This window comes from Alexandromys fortis, unplaced genomic scaffold, assembly GCF_014885135.2.
Source record: "Alexandromys fortis isolate MF-2015 unplaced genomic scaffold, M_Fortis_MF-2015_v1.1 scaffold_23, whole genome shotgun sequence".
Lineage (NCBI taxonomy): Eukaryota > Metazoa > Chordata > Mammalia > Rodentia > Cricetidae > Alexandromys > Alexandromys fortis.
In genome coordinates this window covers 440,891-455,045 of record NW_026067907.1, presented here as the reverse complement: position 1 = coordinate 455,045, position 14,155 = coordinate 440,891, and the positions used below count along the sequence as shown (strand labels likewise).

The following is a 14,155-nucleotide window of genomic DNA, read 5'->3' as shown; positions in this document are numbered from 1 at the left end:
TTAAACATTATTTATTTTTATGAGAATGTGTGCTTTGCCTGCATGTATGTTTGTGCACCGCATGTGTGCAGGGCTTGTTGAGATCAGAAGAGGACATGGGATCCCTTGGACAGGCCCTACAGAGAGCTATGAGCCACCATGTGGGTGCTGGGAATCCAAACTAGGACCTTTGGAAAAACACTCATCTCTCCAGTCTAGTACTGATTTTTTTCATTAATTAATTTATTTTAAAATTATTTCTTACACCCCATTTCAGTTTCCACTCCCTCCTTCTCTCCCCAGTACCTCCCCCTACATTCTTCTACCCCCTCTCCCACTCCTCCTCTCTCCAGAAAAGGGCAAGTCTCCCATGAATATCAGTCAAACACGGCATAGCAACTTGCAGTAAGACTAGGTACATCCCCTTGTATTAAGGCTGAATGAAGAGTCCCGGTAGGAGGAGTAGGGTCCTAAGCACAGGCAAAAGAGTCAGAGTCAGCCCCCTGCTCCCACTGTTGGTCCTACAGGAAGACCAAGCCACACAACTGTAACGTATATTCAGAAGGCCTAGATCAGTCCCATACAAGCAGCCTACGTCTGACACTGCCTGGAGGGCCAGGACCCAGAGGCCGGATAGCCCAGAGACCCAGAATAGAACCAAACACGACTGGGGAAAGGAAACACAAGTCAATGAAATGATTCCTAATGATGTCCTGCTATACTCATAGATTGGTGCCTAACCCAATGGCCATCAGAGACTTCATCCAGCAACTGATGGAAACAGATGCAGAGACCCCCAGCCAAACATCAGGAGGAGCTCAGGGATCCTGTAAAAGGAAAGGGAGAATCGTAGGAGCCGTCTGGCTTGCTGAGCTCTGTCAATGAAGTTCTGCCCTGGACTTGCCAATGGTCTTTGAGCAAAGGATTACATGTAGCGGTGATAGCTGTGTGTTGCTAACAGCTCCAGGGTCTAGGAAATAATCCTGTTTTCTAAACAAGATGTGCAGTTACTGGTCTGTGGAGTTCTCGACATGAAGAGTATGGAAGAAAACAGCATTTTTTTTTTTTAAAAGAGAGAAATGAAAAGGATGAAGTTTAATCGCTTCTTGTCTGTATGTGTCTAACTGTTCCTGAATTAGATGCGGTGCAACGTTCATCATCTAGGCTGACCACAAGAGCAAGGCCAACAGAATCGACTAACCTGCGTCCACAGGGGCTCACAGAGATGAAACCATTACTGATGTTTCACTTGATTTCCCTTGAATCTGGACTGCGTGAGTTCCTCGTCTCTACTTTTTAAAAATTATCTTATTATTTATGTGTTATGGGTGTTTTGCCTGCGTGTCTATCTGTGCACCTTTTCCCCACCTGGTACTTAAGGAGGCCAGGAGAGCCCCTGGAACTGGAGTTACAGATGGTTGTGAGCCACCCCGCGAGTGCTGGGAATAGAACCCAGGTCCTCCGGAAGAGCAGTCAGTGATCTTAACCACTGAGCCATTTCTCCAGCCTCTCCTGGTCTCTATTTAACCCCTCCTCTTCCACCCACACACATCTCTTGGAGGCCTTAATCAAGAGTTGGACAGGCATGACATGACCTCCAAAGCTAACGGTGAGAGCTTGATTTCTGCCTGTCTTGATTCTGACTTTCCAGTTCTCTAATAGGTTCAAAACCCAATTAGACCAAACTGTCTTTGATGCTTTCACACTAGGCATCTAACAAATTGGCTTCTTGACATGTTATTTTGAGGAACATAATAACTCCTGAAGATGGACGCTTCTGACTGACGCTGCCTAGTAAACACAGACCATTTGTTTTTACCTTGCTAGTCTATACTGAATGGCTGAATGTTACAGCAAGCTTTTCTATTCTAGCAGCTGGCTTCTATTATGGTTATGAGAAGCGTTGGTGCAGTGATTATATTGATAGAGGATTCAGCTTATGATGACATTGACATGAATGAGTGGCTCTTTCTCCAACATCTTGCATGGCATGCAAGGTTCTCCCAAACAGGGCTCAGTCCTTGCCCTGTAAGCACATGGCTGGTGGTCTCACAAGGACATGATGGCCGAATAATGGATATATAGGTAACTCTACCAGGCAGGTGGTCTTGAGTGGCCCCTGATCTATACTGCTGTGGGATTTGGGGAGCAGGTGTGCTGAAAGAAAGCATTAACTGTATGCAAGGGAGTCTTGAGGCCAGTAGGCTCTACAGACAGCGACGGGAGGTGTGGCAGGGCAGCAGCAAGCTCTGCCTATCCTACAGCGAACTCGTGGCTTTACACGATTAATGCCTGGCCTATGGAGCTGTGCCTGGATAGCTCTGGAGTCCATTCTGTGTTCAAGGCCAGGAAGAAACTGAGGAGGCCCGAAATCAAGATTCCTGCTGTGCACCCACAGCTGTGGTTTTCCCCGCACGATAGGACCACACATTTGCCTGGCTTGCTGAGTTCTCTCGATGACGTTCTGTTCTGGATTTGGCGATGATTTTATGAGCACAGGACTGTATGTAGCAACGGCAGCTGTATCCCTATCTGCTCCAGGGTCTAGGATATAATTCTGTTTTCTAAACGAGCGGTGCGGCTATTGTTCTGTGGGATTCTCAACATGTAGAGTGGGGAAGAAAACAGCATCTTTTTCTTTTTTAGAGAGAAATGGAAAGAATGAGGCTTAGTTCTTGTCTGTCAGCGTGAAGCACACTTGGGCTGAACTGTTCCTGAACTGGGTGCAGTGCAACGTTTGCCTGAACATTACCCTGTCTCCTATAGGCGCAACACACAGTTTTGGCCCTCAATGTTGAGCGGTCACACAGAGGTGAAAAACCACAGGCGACAGTAATACACACAGTTTCTGCTCACTTGAACCAATCTGGGGGGAAGGGAATGTCACTCGCGAGTTCATTTAGGATTTAGATTCTCTCACAGATAAACATTCTTCATTTGCTCTCACGTGTCTCCTCTCCTACAGACCAAGTGGTGGGAAAATGTGCCCATCACACCAGACTTTTCCATCTATCCCTACCTCCCCTTGACTCCGTACAGCATCTCCCAGCTGTCAGCGCTTCTCTTCCCAGTTCCATCCCGTCGGGCTTTCCCACCGCAACAGTTCTCTGTGGATGTCACTGCCTAATCCAGTTGGTATTTACTAGTCTCTTTCTCACGTCACTCCCTGGCAGTGTCTAACATGTTTGCCCACTGCTTTCTTCTTGGAGCAGTGTCCCTGTAACCTGGCTCTCCTCCTACCTCCACCGACCTTCTTTCTCAGTCTCTCTTGCAGCATCAGCCGGAACTCATGACTCAGATAGTGTCGGCTTTAGTGTCTGAGCACAAAGGCCGGGATAGCCAAGTGGTTGCCCCATATGCCAGCTTCGAGATTTCACAGGAAACGAAGACCCACCATGCTCAGAATGAAATACAGTCATCCTCAGAGCCCACGTCCCCAGCCAGCGAATGGCACCACCATGGTGGTGCCCCGGCCACCTTACTTTTTCTTCTTCACTCCAGACAGTCAAATCATTGCCGCCTCCACCCAAGCTTTCCACTTCTCAATTCTCTCTTACAAAGCCGTCCCTTAATCTCTCTCAGGCTATCTCATGTCTGTACTAGAAGAATGGCCTAGTAACTGCCTCCTGGATGGGACAGACTATTGCGCCACTGTCTTCCAAATTGCAAAGCTGATGCCACCCCACCCTGGACACTCTTCCCTGCCTTCTCATTTATTCTAGGATAATGATCAAGACCTTTAATGTGTCTCAACCCATTCCTCCTTGCTAGCCTTCCCAGCTTTGATCCAAATACCTTCCAGGCCCATTAGTCCTCTCAAGGATTTCCTAGGGCTCTTGGTCACTCCACATCACTTTAAGGTACCTACGTCAGCTGCTGCTAATCTGTCAGAATTGTCTCTGACGTCACCTGCTCAGAACAATACCTGCACGTTTTCTTCCTGGTATTTATAATTTACAATCACTATTTGGTTACCAGCCTTTTCCCCCACTAGGCCCCCACAGTGAGAGTACATTTTTAGCCACCTTAACTTCCCAGCATATGGCTCGGGACCTGGAACTTAGTACCTAGTCAATGAAAATTTGTGGACTAAACGAATGAAGGAATTGAATTAAATGAATGAACAACCATTATGCCCTGGAGATGTCAGTATAATTAGTGAATAAGATATTTTTATTATCAGTGTTGTAATTAAAAAAAACTATTATTATTAGATATTAAGTTCTGGAAATCCCACAAATGTCGAATCATTCCCATGGGAAAACAGGATTTGTTTTATGATGTTTCCTTATCGTATGGATTCTTCAAAGAGAGAGCTGAGGCAGGATGTGAGACGCCCACACTTACCTCCAACTTGGATTAAGCATTTGCGTCTTCTCTGTCCCTAGAAGTGCTGCATCGATAGACACAGCCATAAAGCTTGTGAGATCTAACTGTGCCTTTAGATTCATTATAAGATCAAGACATAGGTGAACACATAAAAGAACTGTTTAATTTTCCTCTTGTTGAGGATATAAAGGAGATGGAGAGATTGTTAAGTGGTTAAGAATATTTGATTCTTAGCATCTCCATTAGATGATTCATCCTGTCTATAACTACTTCTGACCTCTGTGGGCACCTGCATGCCTATGGTATACCTACATGCTTCCACATTGTACACACACATGCATGCACATGGTACGCAAGCTTACATGCAGGCCCAACACACATAGCAGTAAATACAAATCTTTAAAAAGACACAGACATTTAGAAATAATGGCCATGAATGGAGCTATCTCACAGCCAACCCCTAAAATATTAGAAAAATTATTTTCATTCATTTTCTTTGCCAGAACAAAGGAAAAAACTATGTAATATTATGTCATCTTCACTGATATATAAAATTTGGTAAGAATTTATTTGACATTGATTTTGAAAGAAACTATCCTTTAATATTTTTGTCCCCCCTCCAGAGGATTATTATTTATTTTCTCAATAATGAAAGGTAGTGAGTTATTGGTTTGCAGTTCAGTGGGTTTCAGTGACTTAGGGTTTCAAAGACAACAATGATGTCCCCAAATGCTAAAACCCACCTGCTCAGCCACATTTGAAAGGCATCTGAAAATGTTTATCTTTGATTCAAATACTCCTTTGGCTCTCATGGTTAGAGCAGATTTCAAACAAGACCTCAATATCTGGCAGCTGGAAAGAGCCATCTGCTCTGGCCAAACCTTTGTTAATTGTAATTCTACCCTGAAATTTGAACCCTATAAAAACCAGGAACTCTGTGGAAGGTTGGTAGAGAACTGTAGGCCAGAGAATGTGCCAACTTTTCTCTTTCTCTTTTAAGAGTATGTGGATTAATTACAAGGCGCGGATTGACTGGGGTTAGCCTTTCTCCTTGCCTGCACAAAATTAATTCCTACCACTTACATCAATTAGATTGGGTCAAGATGGGTAATTCAGGCGGGACCTAATATAAAAAGTCCTGTTTACGTGTGGAGGATTATTTAAGGCACTAGGAGCTGGTCTATTTTTTCCTTGCTTTATGGAATTACTGAAGCGACACTGGAGAATTCAAGTTCCATCAGGAGTGGTTTAAAAACATTGGTCAGCAAAGAGTGGGAACCCTTGCTTACTTTTTCTTGGTGCGGGGGCTTCATTTTGACTTATTGCAGCAGGGAGCGCCCATAAGAACCTTATTTCAGGCAATATTTAAGGTAGGGGATAAGTTGAAAGCTCTTATATTCCTTTACTCCTATTTAAAATATTTGCTACTGGACATTTCCATTAATGAACAGTTGGCTAGGAGTGCTCTAGCGAACAAAAGTTAGATAATCCCAGACAGGAAAATTCTCACCAGGACTTCACTATGATCTCCAATGGTCTACAGCCCCCCCCCTTTTCTACTGTGGCTCTCAAATACATCAGTCCCCAAACCAGAAGAAGGGGAATGTAGACATTTTTTTTCTGATAGACAAATTAACAAAACAACAAAAGAAGACATCATTCTGTTGGTCTATCAAGGTGCTAAACATGCTAAACAATTTTGTCCCAACTCAAGTAGAAAAGAAACTGTGCGGGTACCACAATTCAGGATTTAGAATCCCCTCTTCTATTGTCCTTGCTTTCTACACAGGGGATGCACCAGGTGTTGTGGAGGGCACATACAAGGCCTCCCACCTGGGGCATCAGTCTCAACCTTGGGTAGCTTTTCTTTTATATTATATCGGGTGCTAGTAACTTGCTTGCTTTAAATAATTCTTAATGCTTAACTTCCCATTAGGAAAATGAAGTTAATCTTTAGAGATAAGAGATCAACGTAAAAGTATTCTATGAAGAGAGTCAAGACTCCCTGTAATTTTGTGAATAAGAAAAACTGAAAGGTGACATTGAAGGCACAGGGCCTTCCACCAAACCCACCCATGGGACACTGTTGACGCTGCACACAGCCTGGGGCAGTGCGCATCACAGGTGTGCTGTGTGTCACATCCTCCAGCCCTGGTTCTGCTGCTCACGTGTGTGCCACCTTAGGGAAGTTTCTGCAGCCTACAGCTTCACCAACCGTGTATTAATAAATGGCGCCAGGAGTAAGGGAAGGAAGCCGGTAAGGCAGATGGGAAAACCTCACCAAGGAGCTGTTGCTATTGGGTGGGAGAGGAGAAACTGTCAGGTTAGGTTTATACAGAGAACTTCCCTCCCTTGCTGGCTAACATGTTGGGTGCCCAGCATGCCACCTGCAGTTACTACACATTCCTCACAGGCTCTGCTATGCCAATTCACACGTAAGGTTTGAGTTCACCTCAGGGTTCTCAAGCAGCAAACCATTCCCAAGTTGTATGCACATTCTGGAGGAAGTGTTTGAGGTAGAGCCCAGCTTTGCAACTGGAAATAAAAGTGAAGACCAGGCAACTCCCTCCCTACCCATCTAAGGCCACAGACAGCGAGCATTGGAACCTCGCTCCATCCTGGCAGCTAATCCATTCTTATACAAAGACCTGAATCCACATCCCCTTCCCTGGAGCAGGCTGGTTCTGCAAAATTCAGAGGGGAGCGAGGCTGGGCTCTGAGCTCATCACTGTCATCACTATTAGAATAAAACAGCAATTATCCAGACCCCTGAAGAAACGAGAAGATCTGCCTACCTAAACCTTCTGGTAACATCAGGGTTACCCTAAAATCCCCTTTCAACCCCTGTTATTTTTTTTCTCTCTCTAACCCGGGTCATACAAGTTCTCACTTCCATAAGTAAGCATGGCATCCAAACTGTAATTTGACCTTCCTCTGATGTGTTCCGTCTCAGGATCAGCCCCATGAACGAGGAGTCTGACGCTGGACTCCAGGAAGACATATGGAGGAGCTGAAGGGGTGAAACACAGTAGGCTTCTACTCTTTCCTAAATCACTTCCTCATACTCTAGGGAGGAGGGAAAGAGTGGGATGGATACTTTTTTTTAATCAGTGGAGTGGAGAAAACACTAGTTCTTTTCGTGTATGTGTGACTGTGTGAATGCACGTGTGTAGGTGCATGCGCATGTGTGGCGGCCAGGGACTAACGTCAGCTGTCCTTTTCTGTCACTTGCCATTTCCACCTCATTTTTTGACACAGCAAATTTTGTTGCTTGCTCCTCAGCTAGGCTGTCTGGCCAGCGAGCCTCGGGGGTCCCACCGTCTTCCACTGTCCAGTGTTGGGATTACAGGTCTGCCTCACACTTGGCTTTGCACATGGGTTGTGGAGTTTGAACTCAAGATGCCATGTGACAAGGACTTTACCTACTGATTCAATGCTCCAACACCCTGCTCAATAAGAGTTCTTCATTAGCTCTGTGCAGGACTGTAGACTATTCTAGAGTCTACTGAGCTGAGAAGTGCTTTTGATCACATTTACACTTTAGAGAGTGATCATTGCCTGCAGATAGCTCTAAGGCAATTAGCTGTGTTCCCTTCACGGGAACCATTGGGAATCTATCCCGGAGATGGTGGTGAGTTAGCTCCACTTTGCCGAGTTCAGAAACCACATGGAAGATCTGAAAATACTGTAGTGCTCGCACAAACGTTTGAAGATAAAAGGGACTTTCAGTTAAGTGGAGCATATATTGGGAGTGTCTTTGGAACGTGTGTGTGTGTATGTGTGTGTGTGTGTGTGTGTGTGCACGTGTGCATGCGTGTGATTGACACTTCTGCTGGGCACGCTAAAGGCTAATTTTCTGTGGCGTTAGGACCTTAGAGGCGAGCCAGATTCCTGTTCCCACACCTATGTTACGTAATCAGAAACTGGAGCATCCGAACTGCACATCAAATAGTCTTGCTTTCTGGCAGACTATGAAAAAAAAACCTCAGCTTCAGTGTTTGAAGTTGGCATTTGTTTACATAATGCAACCAGCCACGACTGCCAAACACAATAATTAAATGCTTTACAAGTGCAAATCTTGCCAGAATATGTAATTTGAGGGGGGAAAATAAGCAGACAGAGTTGATGTACAGCAGAAAGTGCTGAAATACTTCGTTTGACTTGCTCAGAAGCAGAGACACTGAGGGACTACACGGCGGGAATGCTGGAAGAAGAAGCTCCTTATTTTAGTGACTGCTTTCTTCCTTTGTCCATAAACGGTGCTCTTCTTTCTTAACCTCACTTGGAAAACGGGGACTTCTTGGGCCAGGGAGATGGCTCAGTGGGTAAAGTGCTCACTACACAAGCACAAGGTCCTGAGTTCAGGTCCTCAGAATGCCAGGTATAAAGTGAGCATGGAGGTGGCCACATGTACCTCCAGCACTGACGGGCAGAGATGGGAGAATCCCGGGGCTTGCTGGTTGGCCAGTTTAGCCAAAATGTTCATCTTCGGGTTGAGTGGAGACCTTGTCTTGGAAAATAAAGTGGAGAGGAGACTGAAGAAAGACTTCCTTGTGTCAACCTTGGATCTCCACATACCCTGCCCCCTCCGCATGCTCATCTGTCCTCCCCACTGTGAATAAAGGCATTCTTCTTTCATATTCCAGTAAAAACCTCCTGGGTAGCAATTCATTGAAACATCTATAAAGAGACAATATATAACCACCCAATAGCTACCGTGGACCTAGAAAAAGCTGACCTGGACTCATTTCTCTCCTACTTAAAGCCTGTAAGCACAGCCTCTGCCTTTCAGATGGAAGTGGAGCACCTGAGCATGGCCCTCCAGGCCAGTCAGTAGAGATTCCTCTCTCTTCCCAACCCAGTCACTGTGGGCTCTGCCTGTTTTTACCCATTCATTCTTTTGTTCACTGATGTCCCACGGTCCATCGCCAAACTCTTGCCAACCCAAATCTCTTAAGACCATCCCTGTGTTCTTCATAGCAAAGCAGTCAATCACACACTTATGACTTTAAAGCCACTGTCTTCTAGCTCTACTAGACTCTATGCCCCTTGGGTGTTACATTTTTGTGTGACTCACTTGTCCTTAGCAGCTACCACAGGACCTGGCTGATGGAGCCCTCACCAATGCTCTCGTGAGGAAGACTGACTGAGTACATGAAGATTCTGATTCCCAACTTCCGGTCATTCACGCCCAATTCACGACTGTGGTCCCGCCTTCACACTATCCCTACTCTTTCCCCTGCAGATGGAGGGAAAAGAAATAGCAAGAGGAATTGTTTGCACTGTGCCATTTCCCCAGCCAAATAGACCCACTATCTCATACCCGCAGCTTGGAGGGTCATGAGCTCTGTGTGCTTATGTGACTCGGGTTTCCCCACCATTTCTAGGGTGAATAGGGAACCCAAAATTTTCACTTAACTTTTGAACACAGACATGCAGATGTGTATTTTGACCCCCTCAGTCCTAGTGCTAACATGGTGACACAGCTCCAGAGGGTGCCACTCACAGGCTCTGTGCACAGAAAGTGCTCACACAGTTAGGAACAGCTGGAGGTAGCTCTGCTTGGTGTTTCATAGCCGCTCTTTCTGGATGATTCGCCCAGCTGCTCTGAGGTTTTATTCTTTATTACAAACCCAGCATTGTGTCCTACATATCCTAAAAACATGATTTAAGGGATCAGTGAAAGGAAGTCAGTGAAAGAAAAGTGAGAATCTATGACAATAGAATCTACTTAAATCAGTTTTTATTAGAGCCTCCCCCAGAGTACTGCTGATTTTTGAAAATGGATTTTTCTTCCTTGTTGTTTATTTATTTTGGACACATAAATATGTGTAAAAACACAAATGAAAAACCAGTATTTTTCTTCCATCAAAATCTATGAGATATATGAACAAAAATAAATATCTCATTAAGGGATCAGGGGAAAAATAATGTCAATGCTTCCCTTGAATGCAAAACCTTTCGGTTATTCCAGGAATGGTTTGAAAGGAAATCAGAAGCACATCTTAGGATCACAACCTGAGTTAGAGCCAGACCCACATGACAAGCAAAGGGGAGAAGGGTGACTTCAGGCTGAGAGTCTCCGGGCTTCCTGAGAGTGCTGCTGAGAGGACTAAGTAAGTACCGGACCTCGATATCACAGAAGGTGGTGAAAATAGGTAAGCATTTAGCTTGAAGCCAGATATGGTGATTCACGAAAGAGCCAAAGGCTGAGGTAGGAGGACTGTTAAAGGTTCGAGGTCAGCCTGGGATACCCTGCAAGACCATACCAACACAACAAATTTGGCCCCAGAGAGTATTTCATGGTTTTTTGTTTGTTTGTTTGTTATTTTACATGTTAGCAAAGGGGTTAACTGTCCCCAAAGACCAAGGCCTCTTGGATACTCTTAGATGCAGTTAAAAGGGAGCCATGCATCCAACCATCACAGAATGGCTTTTGTAGAAATCAAAGGTCATCACCAAAGCCTTTCAGCTACAGTCTACTCAGGCCAATGCTGTCTTTTCTCTTGACCCCTATTTAATCTGCACAGTAGAAACATTGTCCACTTATTGACAGCTGTTTTCTTTACCATTGTTTTGAGACTTTCTTTGCCCTGTGTCAGAGGGCAGGCAATGTTGTTGGGCACCTCCATCTGTCCTTCCTGAAGTCATAGCATGGCTGTACGAGTTTGTGGGGTTCGTCACAGTCACTGGCGCTGGGGCTGGGGCTGGCAGGCATCTTAGGCAGCCTGCTCTGCAGAATGGGGTGGGGGAGAAAGAAGCCCAGAGAAGACGACTCAGCTTAAAATGTCTAAAAATAACTCGGGATTAACAATTGCTTTGAGAAAAGAGTATTGCCAGATGTAGGGAATATATTGGTCACAATAATTTGGCTTTCATTTTTATTTACAATTAATGTCAAATAAGACAAAGTCTGTTTTGCGTTACTTTGTACAAAATAGGAATATTAGGAAAATGTGTATTCTGTGTCATCAAAAGATTAAAATACTTTCTTTTCTGGAAATTAGCTAGCATTTAGATAAATGAAAAAAAATTTGAATGCTTTGCCATACTTTTACCCCCCCAAATAATCAATTTATTCTCAGCACTCACATACAAAACATGACGATCTTAAAGTCTTTATGCAAATACTTCAGGACAGGCCTGGTTAGGAACACAGAACCCAGCTTTCTGGAATGCTGAACTCCAGCTTGGTCATTCGCCAGCACAGCTCCATGGAAACCACTGTTTCTACAGATCAAAGGACAGTTTCGTGCTTAGGAATTGCCTCAGACTTCCCAATAATAGAAACTGGGCTGAATAGGGTACAGTTCCTCAAGAGGACCATTAAAGGTTACTGTAGAAGATCTCAAACTATCACACATGTGCAGAAACATATAGACACTCCAGAAACTCACAAAAGGGCTCTCCAAGAAAGTCTCTCTCTCTCTCTCTCTCTCTCTCTCTCTCTCTCTCTCTCTCTCTCTCTCTCGTGTTTCTGTCTCTTTCTCTGTGTATGTGTCTGTCTCTGACTTCCACCCTTCACACACACACACACACACACGCACGCACACACACACACACACACTTTTTCTCTTTGTTTGAAAAAGATACAGACAGACCAGCCAATGTCTCACATCTGTGCTTAGCAGATGCAGACAGCAATGAGGGCTGGCCAGCCTAACACGGGCTCCAAGACACAGCAATTCCTGGGCATGCAGAGTGTTCCTCGTGCATAGGAGCTCACACAGCCAATAAAAATGCACTTTAAACACAGAAATCAGGCCTTCAGCATCAGTCTTTACTTGTCCTCCTCTGGAAGGTTCCATGGCGACATCCTGTGTACGAGCAGTCTTTAAGAATTAATTGCCTTTTACATCTCTTTCTACTACAGAAACAGACAACTGGTTGCGGTGATTTAATCTTCACTGTCAACTTGATTGGATTAAGAATCACCCTGGAAACACTCTTTTGGATGTGCCTATAAGGGTGTCAGGTTATATGCTGTAAACAAAAGCCTGTTCTATCCCAAACTCCACGAGAGTGTCCTATTTGGATAACATGGCACCACCCATCACCACTCGTCGATCATCAATCAAAAGAATTTCCTGTATAGAAATTCTGTGTTGAAAAAGGTGTCTCTAGAAACACATAGTCCTGAAATACTTGGAGGATATGAAAAGCCTGAAATCCATGTGTTAGACAACCAACAGTAACATAAACCAGCCCTAAAGTGTGTTCAATCAGGCCCCGTTTTCATGCTATATGACTTCGATGCTTGGAGTCCAACTTTACTACAAACGGAGATAGTTGGTGGATTCTAAATAACCCACTGTGACGGTTAGCTATAATCATCCATTTGACACAACCTCAAATCACTTGAGAAGCGTCCCAATGAGGGATGGTCTCCATGAATGGCCTGTGGATAGGCTTTCTGAGGTTAACCAATTCATAGGAAGAGCCAGCTGCCTGTGGGTGACACCATTCCCTAGGAAGAGCTCCTGGACAATGTGAGTGGCAAAGTCAAGCTGAGCACAACTAACAACAGGGAGTGGTGAATTCATTCTATCTTTGCCCTTGGCTGTGGGTGCTTCCTGATGAGTGTCTTGGCCTGTGTGCCTTTCTGCTGGGGCTGACTCCCAAAGTGATGAAATGTGAGCCGGAGTTGTGAACTAAAATGAACCCTTTCTCCCTTAGGTTGCTTTTTGTCAGGGTATTTTTTTTTTAGTCAATGCTTTATAAATGAAGCTAGCATACCCATTTTTAAATTTCTCACTACTAAATAATAAGTGTGATGGGGTGTGTGTGGATAAGTACATATTACAAACATTATATGTATATTCCCTTTTATAACGTACATGCAGTTATATGATGACAAGTATCCTAGGTTTAGACAGGGTCTGATGTAGCACAGCCTTGCCTTGAACTGGCTATATAACTGAGGCTGGCCTTGAAGTCTTTATCTTCCTGCCTCTACCTGCCAAGTGTTAGAATCAGAGGCACAGGTTACCACGCTACTTTGTGTAGCGCTTGGGACTGAACCCAGAGTTTTCCACAGATCTGCAAGCACCCTACAAACTGAGCTGCATCCTCCTTTCCCCAGCTCATCTGTCCACAGCATCACTAATTTCCTTAGACCTCACTCCTCCCACAGGAAATACAAGACGCTTAGGAACAGGTCTTTCCTGTGTCAGAAACGAACACCTAGGTAAGGCTGAGGTGAGCACAGACACAATGGCTCACGGGTTGTCTGGAGAGTGAATTCAGGCCCTGGTGAGGAAGACAGTGCAAGATGGCTAACAGACACAGATGAGGAGGGAGGGTACTAGGAAGGAAAACAGCCAGTTAGAGCAAGACTGCAGGGGCCCTTGTAGAGAAACCTGTGTTGGCCTATGATGATCATGGCTTGATAGAAGGTCGGATTTACCCTTGTTCTTAAACTCCCTGTCCTGGGCACCGCTTCAACATTGGTTGAGTGCATTGGTTGATTTTGGATGACCACAACTCCATCAACTTGCAGAAAGTGGACCACCTGACCCTTTTAATACATTTTGTTCAGGAAGCTGCATGATATTTATATAACTTGCTGGGAATTTTTGTTATTATTTTTTTTAACCCTGAGTCCAGAATAGGGGAACGACTCAGAATGGGCCACACATCTCTGCTGCACTGTTTGCTTTTTTAAAACAATTCATTTATTTCACTTTGTGCATATGAGTGTTTTGCCTGCATGTTTGTATGTATAGCACATGCGTGCCTGGTGCCCATAGAAGTTAGAGGAGGGCACTGGATCCCTTAGACCTGGAGTTACAGATGCTTGTGAGCTGCCATGTGGGTGTTGGGAACCAAGGTTGGGAATCAAACCCAG

The 14,155-nt window shown here is 44.7% G+C and overlaps 1 protein-coding gene across 7 annotated transcripts in view; it reads right to left on the bottom strand.

Moving 5' to 3' along the window:
- Positions 1-14,155, bottom strand: part of Plekhg1 (pleckstrin homology and RhoGEF domain containing G1) — a 214,311-nt gene that overhangs the window by 126,753 nt on the left and 73,403 nt on the right. Inside the window, exon 4 of one of the 7 annotated variants that reach the window (XM_050135708.1) lies at positions 10,878-11,041. The exons of the other annotated variants lie outside the window; for them this stretch is intronic. Within the exon in view, the coding sequence (XP_049991665.1) occupies positions 10,878-10,959 (82 nt within the window). The 5' untranslated portion in view covers positions 10,960-11,041. The remainder of the gene's footprint in view (positions 1-10,877; positions 11,042-14,155) is intronic. 7 annotated transcript variants of the gene reach the window in all.